This window comes from Chiloscyllium plagiosum, chromosome 5 (genome assembly GCF_004010195.1).
Source record: "Chiloscyllium plagiosum isolate BGI_BamShark_2017 chromosome 5, ASM401019v2, whole genome shotgun sequence".
NCBI classification, from domain to species: Eukaryota; Metazoa; Chordata; class Chondrichthyes; order Orectolobiformes; family Hemiscylliidae; genus Chiloscyllium; species Chiloscyllium plagiosum.
The window spans coordinates 47153781-47168198 of record NC_057714.1 but is presented as its reverse complement, the minus strand read 5'-3'; the positions used below and the strand labels follow the sequence as shown (position 1 = coordinate 47168198).

Sequence of the window (14418 nt, the reverse complement as noted above, 5' to 3'; positions counted from 1 at the left end):
TTAGAGTTTCCTAGCTTTTATTCCATTGAAACTTTAGCGCTTTTTGTTACATAATGCATTTTGTTATTGTCCTGGTGCAGGCATTAATTAAACCAATGAGAAAACGAGCTAGTTTTATACCAGCAAGAGTTAAATCCATGGTAATTTGTGGGCGGCACGGTGGCACAGTGCCTCACAGCGCCTGAGACCCGGGTTCAATTCCCGCCTCAGGCGACTGACTGTGTGGAGTTTGCACGTTCTCCCCGTGTCTGCGTGGGTTTCCTCCGGGTGCTCCGGTTTCCTCCCACAGTCCAAAGATGTGCAGGTCAGGTGAATTGGCCATGCTAAATTGCCCGTAGTGTTAGGTAAGGGGTAAATGCAGGGGCATGGGTGGGTTGCGCTTCGGCAGGTCGGTGTGGACTTGTTGGGCCGAAGGGCCTGTTTCCACGCTGTAATGTAATCTAATCTAATCTAATCTAATCTAATTGTTACACTGATGGAGATTGCTTGCTAACTCTGTATATGTGAAATAGATATTGCTATAAATATGCAGTGTTAACCATGGTGCGTGAAAGAAATAGATGGAACCTCTGCTTCCATACACGCCCCATGTTCAAACAGCCCATGGAATCTGCACCTCAAAGCGTTTATTTTGGATGTTCTCAAAGCTACAATTCCACTCAAGTTTAACATTGCATTGTATTAAATCATACCAGTATCACCCATTCTTCATGTGTAAACATCCACTGATCTAACATTGGCCATTGAGATCAATATAATGATTTAACCTGAACAGTTTCCTTTCACTGTGAAGTATTCTGAAATATTCTGACTGGGTTTTCGTTAATTCACCCCAGGTAGCTCCAGGAGGAATTGCTAGCTCCCATTGAAATCCATAAGACCATAAGAAATGGGAGCGGGAGCAGGAGCAGGTTTTTGGGTCCCTCAAGCCTGCTCCGACATTCAGTGGATCATGGCTGATCCGAGATTCCTCATGCCCTTTCACCATAATCCTTGATACCCCTACTGATCAAGATCTATCTCAGCCTTAAAAATGCGCAAGGACAATTGCAACATTTAAAAGGCATTTGGATGGGTATATGAATAGGAAGGGTTTGGAGGGATATGAGCCAACTGCTAGCAGGTGGGACTAGATTGGGTTGGATATCTATTTGGCATGCACGAGTTGGACCGAAGGGTCTGTTTCCATGCTGTACATCTCTATGACTCTATAACTCTGCCCCCACAGCTCTCTGAGGCAATGAATTCCAAAGACTCTCAACCCTCTGAGAAATGTAATTCCTCCTTATCTTAGTCTTTAATTGGCACCCCCTTATTCTGAGACAATGCCCTCTGGTTCTTGACATTTCTATGAGGGGAAACGTCCTCTCAGCATTAACCCCATCAAACACCTTCAGAAGCCTATATGTTTCAAACAGATCATCTCTCATTCTTCTAAAGGCCAGTGAGTAGAGTCCCAATCTGTTTAGCCTTTGCTCATTGGACAATTCCCTCATGCCAGAGATCATCCTTGTGAACATTCTCTGAACTGCCTATGATGAAATGATATCTTAAATAAGGAGACCAAAACTGCTCATAGTACTCCAGATGTGGTCTCACCAACATCTGGTATAGTTCCACAAAGACTTCCCGACTCCAATACTCCAAACCCCTTTTACCATCCAGATTACTTGCTGCATCTGTGTGCTAGCATATGTGCATGAGTAGCCCCAAGTTCCTTTCGTTGTAGCTTTCTGCAGTTTTTCTCGATTTAAATATGTTCTGTTCTTTTGTTCTCCCTTCCAAAATGAAAAACTTCACATTTTCCCACATTGTACTCCATTTGCCAAATTTTTGCCCACTTATCCATCCATTTAGTTTCCTCACTTGAACGTCATTGGCGATGCAGCAGTCCAGGCTTCTGGCTGATGGAGGTCACAAGAGGGCACAATCAGTGTGTAACTGTTGGGATTAGGACCTCAGGTGTGGCACGGCAATTGAATGGTTAGCTCTGCTGCCTCACAGCACCAGGGACCCAGGTTTGATTCTAGCATTGGGCGATTGTCTATGTGGCATTTGTACATTCTCCCCTTGCCTGCGTGAGTTTCCTCCGGGTTCTCCAGTTTGCTCCCACAATCCAAAGACGTGCAGGTTAGGTGAATTGGCCATGCTAAATTGTCCCATAGTGTTCAGTAATGTTTAGGTTAGTTGCATTAGTCAGGCGTAAATATAGGATAATAGGGTAGGGGAATGGGTCTGAGTGAGTTGCTCGTCAGAGGGTCGGTGTGGACTTGTTGGGCTAAAGGGCCTGTTTCCACACTGTAGGGATTCTATGTTCATAGATATGCTGGATCAATTTGTTAAATAAACCATTAGCAAAAGCAAACAGATAGAATAAACGTTCGCAGTATGTGTTGCTCTTGTTGACTCCAAGTGTAAAAACAAATGAGGATTCTAGATTGTCATGGACTGCTTTTGTCTCAAATTTCTATCCTTATGGCTTCCTGAGAAAAGACAGAAGACAGAATTTAATTCTAGTTGACTCAAATGCAGATATGCATAAGTGGATAACAAATGTTGCAAAATAGAATATGATCTAGTGATGTTCTGTGCAGTTGTATGAATGGGTTAAAGTTGAGATTTGACCTCATTATCCTGTGCTTACAGTTCATGTATGGGAGCTCGAGACCCTTACTGTGGCTGGGACTTGGTCTTAAAGAAATGCACAACATTAGAAGAAAGCATGAGCATGACCCAGTGGGAGCAAGAAATCAGCTTGTGCCCAGTGAGTATGTTCATTCTCAGAATTCCCACATTCTTTTAAAACATCAAATATTTTTGATGAAACAGACTATTGAATTGGATGATACAAACCATTGCTTACATGTTGCTGATTCTTTATTGTTCTTTACTTTTTCACTAAAGATTTATATCAATCATTAATGCGGAGAACTGTTTTAAATTTTGTAATGCACTGTAACCACTATTACAGCCAGATGAGGTGAGAAAATTGTTTGACTTCTTTCTAAACCCGTTGATTGGTCGCATCAAATGTTTTGTTACTTTTTAGCATATAGCTGTCACACATCAAATAAAACGTAGTTGCTAGAAATTACCAAGGCTTTCTTCAATAATACGAAGAGGAATTTATTATCTACGAACTTCAAGAAAAATTTAATAAAAATGCAGCATCAAACAGGCATGCAGCACAGTGATAACTTTTGAAGCAAAGACGATTCATGAGAAAAGTATGGCTGCTAACATAGCAGAAAATCAGAAAAACTTGGATAAGCACATCAAAAGTAAAAGATTGATTAAAAAGATGATTTGGGGCAGTTAGGGACCAAAAGGGCATTTAGACTAAGGTATCTTAGCATGGCTAAGATATTAAATGAGTATTTTGGGAATGTCAGCATATATTCTTTTAAGGGAAAGTTATACATAACTAATTTGCTGCGTTTTTTTTAAGATCTAACAGATAGTCTCATTGAAGGGAAGACTGTTGATGTGGCGTACATGGAATTCCAAAAGGTGTTCTAAACAGTGCCACAAAACAACTTGTGAGGTGATGCACTTCGTTACAAAAAACATGGAGAGACAGTTAAGAATACTACCCTTGCTTAAAAGGGTGTGGAGGGGCAGATAAACATGGGTGTGTATACATCAGTCATTAAAGGTGACATGAGAGATAGTGAGAGATTTTAATGAGACAGAGTATTCTAGACTTCACAAGACACTGGTTTGATTTTGATTTTTGATTTATTATAGTCACATGTACCCAGGTACAGGAAATCAGTGGCAGCCCTGGCATCTTGGATTGTGAGAAAGGAAGCAATTTGTCTGATGCCGTAATTCAGTTGAGGTTACAGCAACAATGGTGAAGATGAGTGCCACAAGAAATCTTTAAGTTGAGTGGCTGGAGAAAGGCAGAGCATTCAGCATTATTCATTAATTGGGACTTTTTGTTGACCTGTCAATCCATCAAACAGCAATTCTTTCAATGTGATGGAAAATTGAGTTATCTGGGAAGCATTCTTCGAGTCTATGACCCAGATTTCAAAATACTAATAATGGCACAGCTGTTGTTGTTCACTGTCATTGTATCTCTGAGACTGATAGCAACGTATGGAATCAGCTTATGTGCCATTTAATGTGGAAATCCAGAAGTTACTCTCAGCAATTCTGTGTTTCTCCAAATGGTGAGGTGTTGAAATACCTCCAGACTGCAATCAATGAGAAACTATTGAACTGACAAAAATGTCCATTTTTATTCTATTAATTTCAATATGAAAAAAAGCCTTGAAAAAGTAACATCTTGTTGAATAAGTTGTAACCGCAATTTGATGGCATTTTGATTATGTCACTGTTGCTGGATGTCTGGAGATCATCTTGATTTGACACCAGATTCCAATTAACATCAGGAAATAGGAAAGCTATCCCACAGAGATCACCAGATGTTTGTGAACAGTTTTCTTCAGGGTCAGAGGTGAGCATTGCTACATGCTGCTGACTACAAAATCCAAGCCTACAGTCGTGCTATTATGACATTTAATCCACAGAATCTACAAATGGAAGTTTTGTCATTATTTTTTCCATACTGCTCACTTTAGTCCTGTCTTATGTCTTCATCTCAGTTACTCTTATTGTAACTCAATTTGAGAAAGCTAAATTGAAAGATGCCTTAAATAACTCCTCATAGGCCCTGTATCCCATCACCAAGTTACCCTTTATTTACACATTCAGAGTCCTTGCACTGGTCCAGCTCCTTAAGAGGCAGCTGTCAGAGTGAACAGGATGTCTGACAGTCTTATTCTTTTTTCTTCTCAGAGCCAGCTCTAAGGATGAGCAAAACCTCTGACACTTGTTTATTTTTTTTCCTTACCCCTACACTACTGCCTAACTACAGTAGTGTTTTTTCCCCCCGCACCTATGTTGTGTGTGTGCAAGTGTGGACAGTCTTGTTCTTATCTGTCAGCTAGGGCTCCCTGATTGGACTTGGTTAACAGCCCCAGTCAGGGAACTCATATTCTGTGATGTCCACCTGGCTGACCTTGTCACAAATTTCTACAATGCCATTTTCTCTTTCTCCCAACATAATCTTCTACAACAAAAACAGAAATTGCTGGAAAAGCTCAGCAGGTCTGGCAGCACCTGTAGAGAGAAATCAGAATTAATGTTCCAGGTCTGGCAACCCTTCTTCAGAACAGACTTTCTGCATATTGTAGGATTGAACCAGAAATTTTATTTTCAGAGCTATATCAGAAACAATATCCACCATCAGTGAATGATTGAATACAAAACCTTGCGCTTATGCCAATATGTTATCACTGGAATGTATTAGAGCATAAGAAATTGGAGCATGAGTAGGCCATTCAATGCTCAGGCATTTTTCTGCCTGTCCCCATGACCCTCAACCGCTTGTTGACCAAACATTTGTCTAATTTAGCCACAATGATCATCATCACTAATCATAATGTAGGTGATACACAGACAGAAGTGTATTGATTTCAAAGTATGAAACAACCTGGCAGTATTTGTGGAATGAGCAACCAAAAATAACCAACTTCAATCTTATTTTACAGTGCCCTAATATTTTACTGGTTGTTTGTCTTTTAGATAAGAAACATGACTACGGATGGGAATTTTGGATCTTGGTTGCCGTGGAAACCCTGCAGCCATGCTGATGGTAACACCATTGGGTTATGTATCTGTAGAACCCGTCTGTGTGATAGTCCATCTCCACAGTGTGGAGGACGACAGTGTGAGGGTGCCAGCATGGAGGTTGCAAACTGTTCTAGGTAAGCAAAAAGAACAGGAAGAACCATGATTCAGGTATTATTCCTAGTCAAATTTTATTTGACTCATTCCTCTTAAATGTCCGTCATCTTGTCCTAGTGTGTAACCTAAGATGTATTAGTAAAGATCGTTCTCTGTAAGAGATAACTGATTTTTATCTTACATGTTACAGACCAGGATATTGCAAATGGTGATACACATCTTCAGTCTTCTGCTTGACTGTAATTGTTCAAACTAGAAAGCTGAAATTTAATCACATTGTTTAATAGGAATGGTGGCTGGACTCCTTGGACGCTGTGGTCTCCTTGCAGTACAAGTTGTGGAATAGGATTTCAGGTCCGACAGCGGTCTTGTAGTAACCCAACTCCTCGGCATGGTGGGCGTGTCTGCGTGGGACAGAACCGTGAAGAGCGGTATGTACAACACTCCCACAGGCTTACTATATTGAGGAAAAAGTAGTTACCGTATATGTGTTCTGGATTGCGTTTCATTGCATTTCAGGTCAGGACATAAGGCCCATCTTGGGGCTCCAGCAATGTGGCCAGAAATTTTAAAAAGAACAAAATATGCATTTCTCCAAGCTTCACCTTCCCGCACTCACTTTACACCCACACACTCCCAATGCCCCAGCCATGAAAAACCTGCTATGCCTCTCTAGTACCTACTTCCATCCATGACATTTCCCTTCACCTAAAACGTCAATTCATCTACTATCCACGATAGTCATACACAGAGGCAAAAAGAAGTACTGTTTTATTACGTATTGCAGACTACACTATTAAGAAAAGCACTCTCATTCATAAAATCTAATTTGGCAGGTGTTGACTTTTTTGACACTTCTTGAAATGTCTTAACAATCCAACACTTCTTTGACAAGTTTTATATATTTCTTGAAAGGTACCTTTCATGCCTTGACAAGTTGGACAGTTCCCAGGGGTTTATGTGCCTTTTATGCACAGTCTTTTCACCAGTAAACATTCTCACCCACTCCCAAAGAATAGTTCACTTGCTCCCTCCAGGGAATCCCTGCCGTTCAGCTGAAAGATGTCCTGAGATTGTATCCAGAGCTATCCAAATGGGTCCCTGATTATTCAAAACAAATCAAAGCTCTAATCTCCATGCTGTCGGATCCACACATCACTGACCCTGAAATCCATATTGAGTGGAGGCTGCTGATCATTTAATGGCCAGCTATCTCCATGAACTATACATTTGTGGACAATAGCTTGCCCCCTAACCCTCCCCCTCTCAAAATGGAAAATGCTGGGTTTTGGGGCGAGATTCAGGATATCCAATTCTTCTGTCATGGTGAAGAGGGTCTCTGTCATAGAGTAAATGTGGACTTGAGTCGTGCAGAACCTAAACCAAGTAATATAAATTGGATTAAAAACACATACTGAAACTGAAATAACAGAAAAAGAATGGGATTTAGAGAGATATAAATGGGACAGACATAAAGAATGGAGATTCTATGATTCTGTTTTATACCTTCACAGCGACGGTAATGATAGGTTATAAGGAGATTAGGCTGGTAACGAGTGATATCAATGCATAGGTGGAAGGACAAACTATGGCCCACTTATCAGGGCTAAAATATATCTGATTGATATCACCACTACTTAAAACTCTGGATTACAGTACAATCCCAGTGTTTACTTAAATTAGTTACTTATTCTGTGCATGACAGGAGAAAATTGTATTGATTAAGGTATCAGTACACTAGTGATGTGAAGGTCCCCCACTTTATGGGAGGCAGAAACAGTAGTATTTGAATTTGCTGGATTTTGTAAAGTTCAGGAAGACATTGAACCTAACGTTCACTGATACTTGATCCCTGAATTATCCATGTGTGTTAATCCTTGATTTGATCAATGAAACTATATACTGTTCTTTATAAATAAGTTTTCTAACCTGGATGCTTCACAAACTTGACCATATGTTTTATTTCTCCAAAAAATGCCTTTCTGCAAATGCACTAAACTGGATTTGGCATTAATTTTACACTTTATTCCTAGTAATGTTATAGTTATGTTCCACTGTGTACAGTTGAAGCCTGAACTTTCTGTATTCTCTGAGAAGTAGCAGGGTGACAGTGAAGTGGGCCTGAAGCCTGATGCCTTTGCATCAAAGCCAAATATTCCTGACAGCGGCCGACCTGGAGGGAAGATATGATGCCCGACATGACAGAAATATAATTAAGCTTGTTATTTAGCCCATTGACAGCAATTTTATGGAAATTTTTCCACTTTACAAATGGTAAATGGAGAAGGCATATGAGTGAGAGCTTAGTGCTGGCTTTTTCCAGGAACTGGACGAGTGTGCCTTGTCAGGGAGAATGGAACAGTGAAAACACTGGCAAACAAATACTGAAAGAGAGGGAGATGCTGACGGGATCCCAATTGGAAATGGACCATTGAGCACAAGAAATGGAGGATTGGGTAGGAAATAGGAGATCCATTTGGACGTGAGGCTTTGGAAACAGAAAAAGATCACATGCTTTGAGCCTTATTCACCCAACATTCAGAACCTTCAGTGAGGTAGAGAAGGAATAAAGAGGGATGCAGACACAGACAGGGAAACAGCTGTAACCTCAGGGCTGACAGGAAGATCTGCCTCAGCTAAGAGATCAAGAAAAAATACAAGAGGGTCTGCAAATTGCTTCCTGAGAACAGAGGTGACCTACCATTAGAAAGTCAGTTCCCTTGAAATGGGAACAGCAGTGTTACTGAAAGAGAGAGAAAGATACCACCAAAGGGAGATGCCGATGGGGTCCCAATTGGAAATAGATGATTGAGCACAGGAAATGGAGGGGTGGGTAGGAAATAGGGTTTGCATTTGATCTTTCCTAGAATGTCATTGATTTGTGCCATGGTGGAGGATGAACTAATCTGCATGGGTCCATCTGCACCTCTGGATTTTTCCATGGATCTACCAGAGATGTGTGGGATCTCACAGTCTATGACTCATCGATGCTATAAGGTGGTAACCAATGTCCTAGATCTTCAATCGGGCCAGCAAGTGTACACATTTCTAGACTGACCTGGTAGTCAAGCTGAAAGAACCATTGAATTTTGGATCATTGGTGGATTTCTACAGGGGAATGTGTGATTGACTGCATATATGTCGCTGCAAAGTCTCTGGTACACCAGCAACTGGCATTTCTCAACAGGAATGGCTCCTATTCTATCAATGTCCAACTGGTTTGTGACCATTGCAGAAGGATCCTTCGATGCATGCACAGTTGACGGAAAGTAGTCGGGACCCGTACAGGCTTTGGAATCACAGGTGATGCAACATTTCCGACTACTCACCAGTCTGGTTAAGGAACGTTTAATTGCAGATGAATACTATCCACTCAGGACATGGTGACTATCGTCAATGAAGAATACATGTATGGATGCAGTGTTGAGGAATAATATCTGCCACAAGGCCACCTGAGTGAATATCAAGCAGGTTACTTGGTTTCTGAATGTATAATTCAGCTGCCTAGAGTGACCCTGGGAATCCTTCAACATGCCCCAGTATGTGTCTCACATGTCATGGTGACCTGCAATGTGCTGCACATCCATCTCAACCTTCCACCTACCATTGTCTTTGAAGATGTCACAATTGTCTCCACGATACGGAGTGCTGACAGCCTTTCAAACATGACAGTAGCACCAGATATAATGTCGCCTTGGACCCACCTTTACTCCTTTAAAGGTCAGACTCCGCACCCACCCACCCTTAATTTGGCAATTGATCCCGACCCAATCAATTGCACTCCTGCTTCCAGGCCCCATGGCTGGACCTGTGGCCGGCTCCCAAATTTTGGCCCAGTTTAATAACCCTTGTTATGATCTCCACAGAAGACCAAAAACAGAAAAAGAAATGTGAACTTTCAGTTTATAACTGAACAAATGACACAACAAATTTTAATAATTTAAAATGTTTTCTGCAACAAACAAACTCAAAGAACCATTGTTTATATGTCACATTTTAGGAAATTTATACTTTTCAACAGGACAACTTTTAACACAACGGAAAAACCTACCATCTGTTACATGTGCATTAAGTAAACACGTAATTCTTCCAGATTCAGTCCAAATGGCTCTTAGCTCCCAATTTTTATTTCCAAAATTTTCTTTACCCAGCTTAGAAATGTTTAACTCCAGAACTTTCTTTCGGTATGAATTTTTCTTGTGACTTCTTCTTTTGGCTAAATCTTGGCAAATCTTCCAGCACTATTGAAATTCATGATTTTGGTTTTTCTATCTGAGTCCAAGCTCCAAAACGGATATTTGCCTGATGAACCAAGGCATCTTGCTGTCTGTAGCTTCTCTTACTTGCCTGGATCATAACAGACTAACCCACTGTCTGTCATATTCAATGATGTTTTAGAGAGTCTTTATCCCAATCTTTATAATGACCTCCACATAGCGATGACATGGGTAGAAATGCCGATCATGTATTCTTTAAACCTCAACTGTATCCTATTCTGAAATCAAGTAGACAATTTAAAGTATACTTTTTTGTAAATGGACTATTTTAACGTTTCTCTAGATCTTGGAAACTCACAGTACATTTACCAACATCATAGTTATTTTCACCATTGTCTACTCTTAAAACAAAAGCAATAAAATAAAATGTATTGCACCCTTTTCTCAGTAAAATAATCTTGGCTTGTAAAATAAAATCATCAGCTCCATCTTTCAGACTGTTGTCAGGAGGAATTAAGTATATGAAAATAAACACAAAAAACTGTGGATGCTGGAAATCTGAACCAAAAACAGTGTGCTGAAGAAGCAATGTGCGAAAAGGATCAGTGCTGGGTCTGCTGCTTTTTGTCATTATTTGGATGTGAATATAGGATGAATGGTTACAGAGTTTGCAGATGACAGCAAAATTAGTGATGTAATGGACAGTGAGGAAGGTTATCTCAGGGTGGAATGGGACCTTGATCAGATGGGCTAATGGGCTGAGGAGTGGCAGATGGAGTTTAATTTAGATAAATGTGGGGTACTTCATTTTGGTAAGGCAAATTAGGGCAGGACTTTTACACTTAATGGTGGGGTCCTGGGGAGTGTTGCCAAAAAAAGAGACCTTGGGGTGCAGGATCATAGTTCCTGGAAGTGGAGTTACAGGTAGACAGTGTAGAGAAGAAGATGTTTGGCACTCTTGCCTTTATTGGTCAGTGCACTGACTATGAAGAGTTGGAATGTCATGTTGCGGCTGTATAAGACTTTGGTTAGACCACTTTTGGAATACTGCATTCAGTACTGGTCTCCCTGCTATAGGAAAGATGTTGGGAAACATGAAAGGATTCAGAAAAGATTTATAAGGACGTGGTTGGGGCTGGATGATTTGAGCTATCGGGAGAAGCTGAATCAGCGGGACTGGTTTTCCTGGAGCTTCGGAGGCTGATGGGTGACTTTATAGAGGTTTATAAAATCATGAGGGGCATGGATAGGGTGAATAATCAAGGTCTTTTTCTCAGGGTAGGGGAGTGCAAAGCTAGAGGGCATAGGTTTAAAGTGAAAGGGGATAGATTTAAAAGGGACGTAAGGGGCAACTTCTTCACAACTGTGTTTAGAATGAGCTGCCAGAGGAAATGATGGAAACTGGTACAGTTTTAAAGGCATTTTGATGGGTACATGAATAGGAAGGGTTTAGAGGAATATGGGCCAAATGCTAGTAAATGGGACTAGATTAATCTAGGATACCTGGTGAGCATGGACAAGTTGAACTGAAGGATCTGTTTCCATGCTGTTCATCTCTGCAACTGTAAAACAGCAGGTCTGGCCGCATTTGTTGAAAGATAAAATCGAGTTACTATTATGGATCCAGTGATCCTTCATAAGTCTGTATTGATGTAGGGTCCCGAGACTTGAAAGATTATCTCTGTTTTTCTCTCTACCGATGCTGTCAGCCAGCCCTGCTGATTTTCTAGCACTCTGTTTTTGTTTCAGACTTCAGGTCACGTTATCATATTCATTCATTTCACCCTAAATTTAAAGTTCCAAAGCATGATCTTATAAACCTAATAATTGTACCACATTGTAAACTGTGGAAGTACTGAAGTATTTTTAATTGCTATATTGCTGTAATAAAGCTTCAGTTTTCACTCAGGAGTAGATAAACCTTCCTCTTCAGCATTCTTTAGCATTCAGCACAGAGCTTCTTAACTGGGAACAAACCTCAGAAAAGCAGCATGACCTGCTCATGTTTCTCAACAATGTTCCAATTTTGGGAGCATTTAAAATTAATCGCGTTCTTGATGGATACGTAAATATTTTGAACAACCAAATGGGAAAATGACAAAAGTATTAGTTTGCAAATCCAATAAATAACAAAGTACTGTCAGATTTTTGGATGCAATGCATTTAATCTGTAGTCCAGATCTTGCAGTTTGATTGCTTCAATTTCATGTTAACTGTAGCACTGAAGCTGCTTGAATCAGGTTCACTCATAAGGTGAAATAAAATCAAAATAGTATGCTGAGATGTGAAATAATAACAGAAGGTATTAGAGAAACTCAGCAGATCTGGCAACATCTGTGCAGATAGAAACAGAGTTAATGTTTTGAATTCAATATCATTTTTCTTTGAAATCGGTAAGGGTCTTTCATTTGCAGTTAATAAATTTGTAAATGTTATTGCATTGGTTTGCGCCATTAACAAAGTTAACTGCTTCATTTTGTAGGCTGTGCAGTGAGTTTGCACAAAGCACAAACTAAAGGGCAAGACAGGATGAATATGTTCAACATAATGTTTGAAAGAAATAGATTTTATTATAATTAAACTCTGATCCCTATTATTTTTAAATGAAACGATTGCAGAAGAGCATGAATGGTAATAAGATCATGCTTTGGAACTGTGTCTTTAAATTTAGGGTGAAATGAAGGCCTAATCTAGTGCTCTAGAAACACAGGTTTAAATTCCACAGTGACGGCCTTTGGAATTTAAATTCAGTATACAGTGTACATCTGGAATTTAGAATCTAGTGTCAGTAATCATGTCCATGAAACTGTCATTGATTGGTATGAAAACTTCAACTGGTTCACAAAAATATTCTTTTTGGAATGAAAGCTGCCATCCTTACTTGGCTTATATATGACTCCAGATCCATAACAATGTAGTTGACTCTGAACTGTTCTCTGAAATGGTCTAGAAAATTGCTCAATTCAATTAGGTTCAGATAAAGTGACAATGACAGTAGTCAACAATAGTAACAGGTACTTCAGAAACGGTACCCAACTGGAACAACTAGTGCAGGGACTTTAGAAAAGAAGGAGCTTAAAACAATCATGATAACTAGGGAAAAAAGTAATGAGTAAACTATTGGGATTAAAGACAGACGGGTGCTGAGGGCCTTATCTGATGTTAATGAAAGAAGTACAAGTAGAGATAGTGGATGCATTGGTCGTATATTCCAAAATCTCTGTAATCTGGAAAGGTTCCAGCAGATTTGAAAAATGATAGTGTTACACCCTTATTTAAAAAGGGAGGGAGGCAAAAAGTAGGAAATTAGACACCAATTAGTTTAACATCTCTCATTGGGACACTGTTGGAATCCATTACTAAGAAAGCAGTAATGGGATTTTTGGAAAGTCAAAATACAATTCATCAGTCAGAATGATTTTATGAAAGGTATATTGAGTTTGACTAATTTGCCAGAGTTCTTTGAAGATGTAACAAGTAAAGTGGGTAATGGGATCCTGTAGCTGTGGTGCATTGGGACTTCCAAAGGCATATGATAAGGTGTCACAAAAAGCTTGATATATAAGATGAAATCACATTGGGTAGGCGTAATATATTAACTTGGTTAGAGGATTGGCTAACCAACAGACAGCAGAGAGATGAGGAAAATGTTTCTTTTCTCTGATTGGGAACGTGTAACAGTGGGGTGCCACAGGATTCGGTCCTTAGGCCCCAGCTATTTACAATCTATATTAATGACTTGGATGCAGTGATACATAGTACAATAGCCACGTTTTCAGATGACATTAAATAGGTATGAAAATAGTTTTAAAGAAAAAAATGGAAATTTACCAATAGACATATATAGGTTAGAACATAGAACAAAAACAATACAGCACAGAACAGGCCCTTCGGCCCACGATGTTGTGCCGAACATTTGTCCTAGCTTAAGCACCCATTCATGTACCTATCCAATTGCCGTTTAAAGGTCACCAATGATTCTGACTCTGCCACTCCCATAGGCAGCGCATTCCATGCCCCCACCACTCTCTGGGTAAAGAACCTACCCCTGACATCCCCCCATACCTTCCACCCTTCACCTTAAATTTAATGTCCCCTTCTAACACTCTGTTGTACCCAGGGAAAAAGTCTCTGACTGTCTACTCTATCTATTCCCCTGATCATCTTGTAAACCTCTATCAAGTCACCCCTCATTCTTCGCCGTTCCAATGAGAAAAAGTCTAGCACTCTCAACCTATCCTCGTATAACCTATTCTCCATTTTAGGCAACATCCTGGTAAATCTCCTCTGCACCCACTCCAAAGCTTCCACATCTTTCCTAAAATGAGGCGACCAGAACTGCACACAGTACTCCAAATGTGGCCTTACCAAGGTCCTATACAGCTGCAACATCACCTCATGACTCTTGAATTCAATCCCTCTGCTAATGAACGCTAATACACCA

At 40.1% G+C, this 14418-nt stretch overlaps 1 protein-coding gene across 3 annotated transcripts in view; it reads left to right on the top strand.

The window, feature by feature from the left end:
* The window catches only part of sema5a (sema domain, seven thrombospondin repeats (type 1 and type 1-like), transmembrane domain (TM) and short cytoplasmic domain, (semaphorin) 5A), a 293417-nt gene that overhangs the window by 216578 nt on the left and 62421 nt on the right, over window positions 1-14418 (top strand). For all 3 annotated transcript variants that reach the window (XM_043689990.1, XM_043689989.1, XM_043689988.1), the window contains 3 exons: window positions 2647-2764; window positions 5596-5777; window positions 6045-6188. In XM_043689990.1, coding sequence (XP_043545925.1) covers window positions 2647-2764; window positions 5596-5777; window positions 6045-6188 — 444 coding nt within the window. The remainder of the gene's footprint in view (window positions 1-2646; window positions 2765-5595; window positions 5778-6044; window positions 6189-14418) is intronic.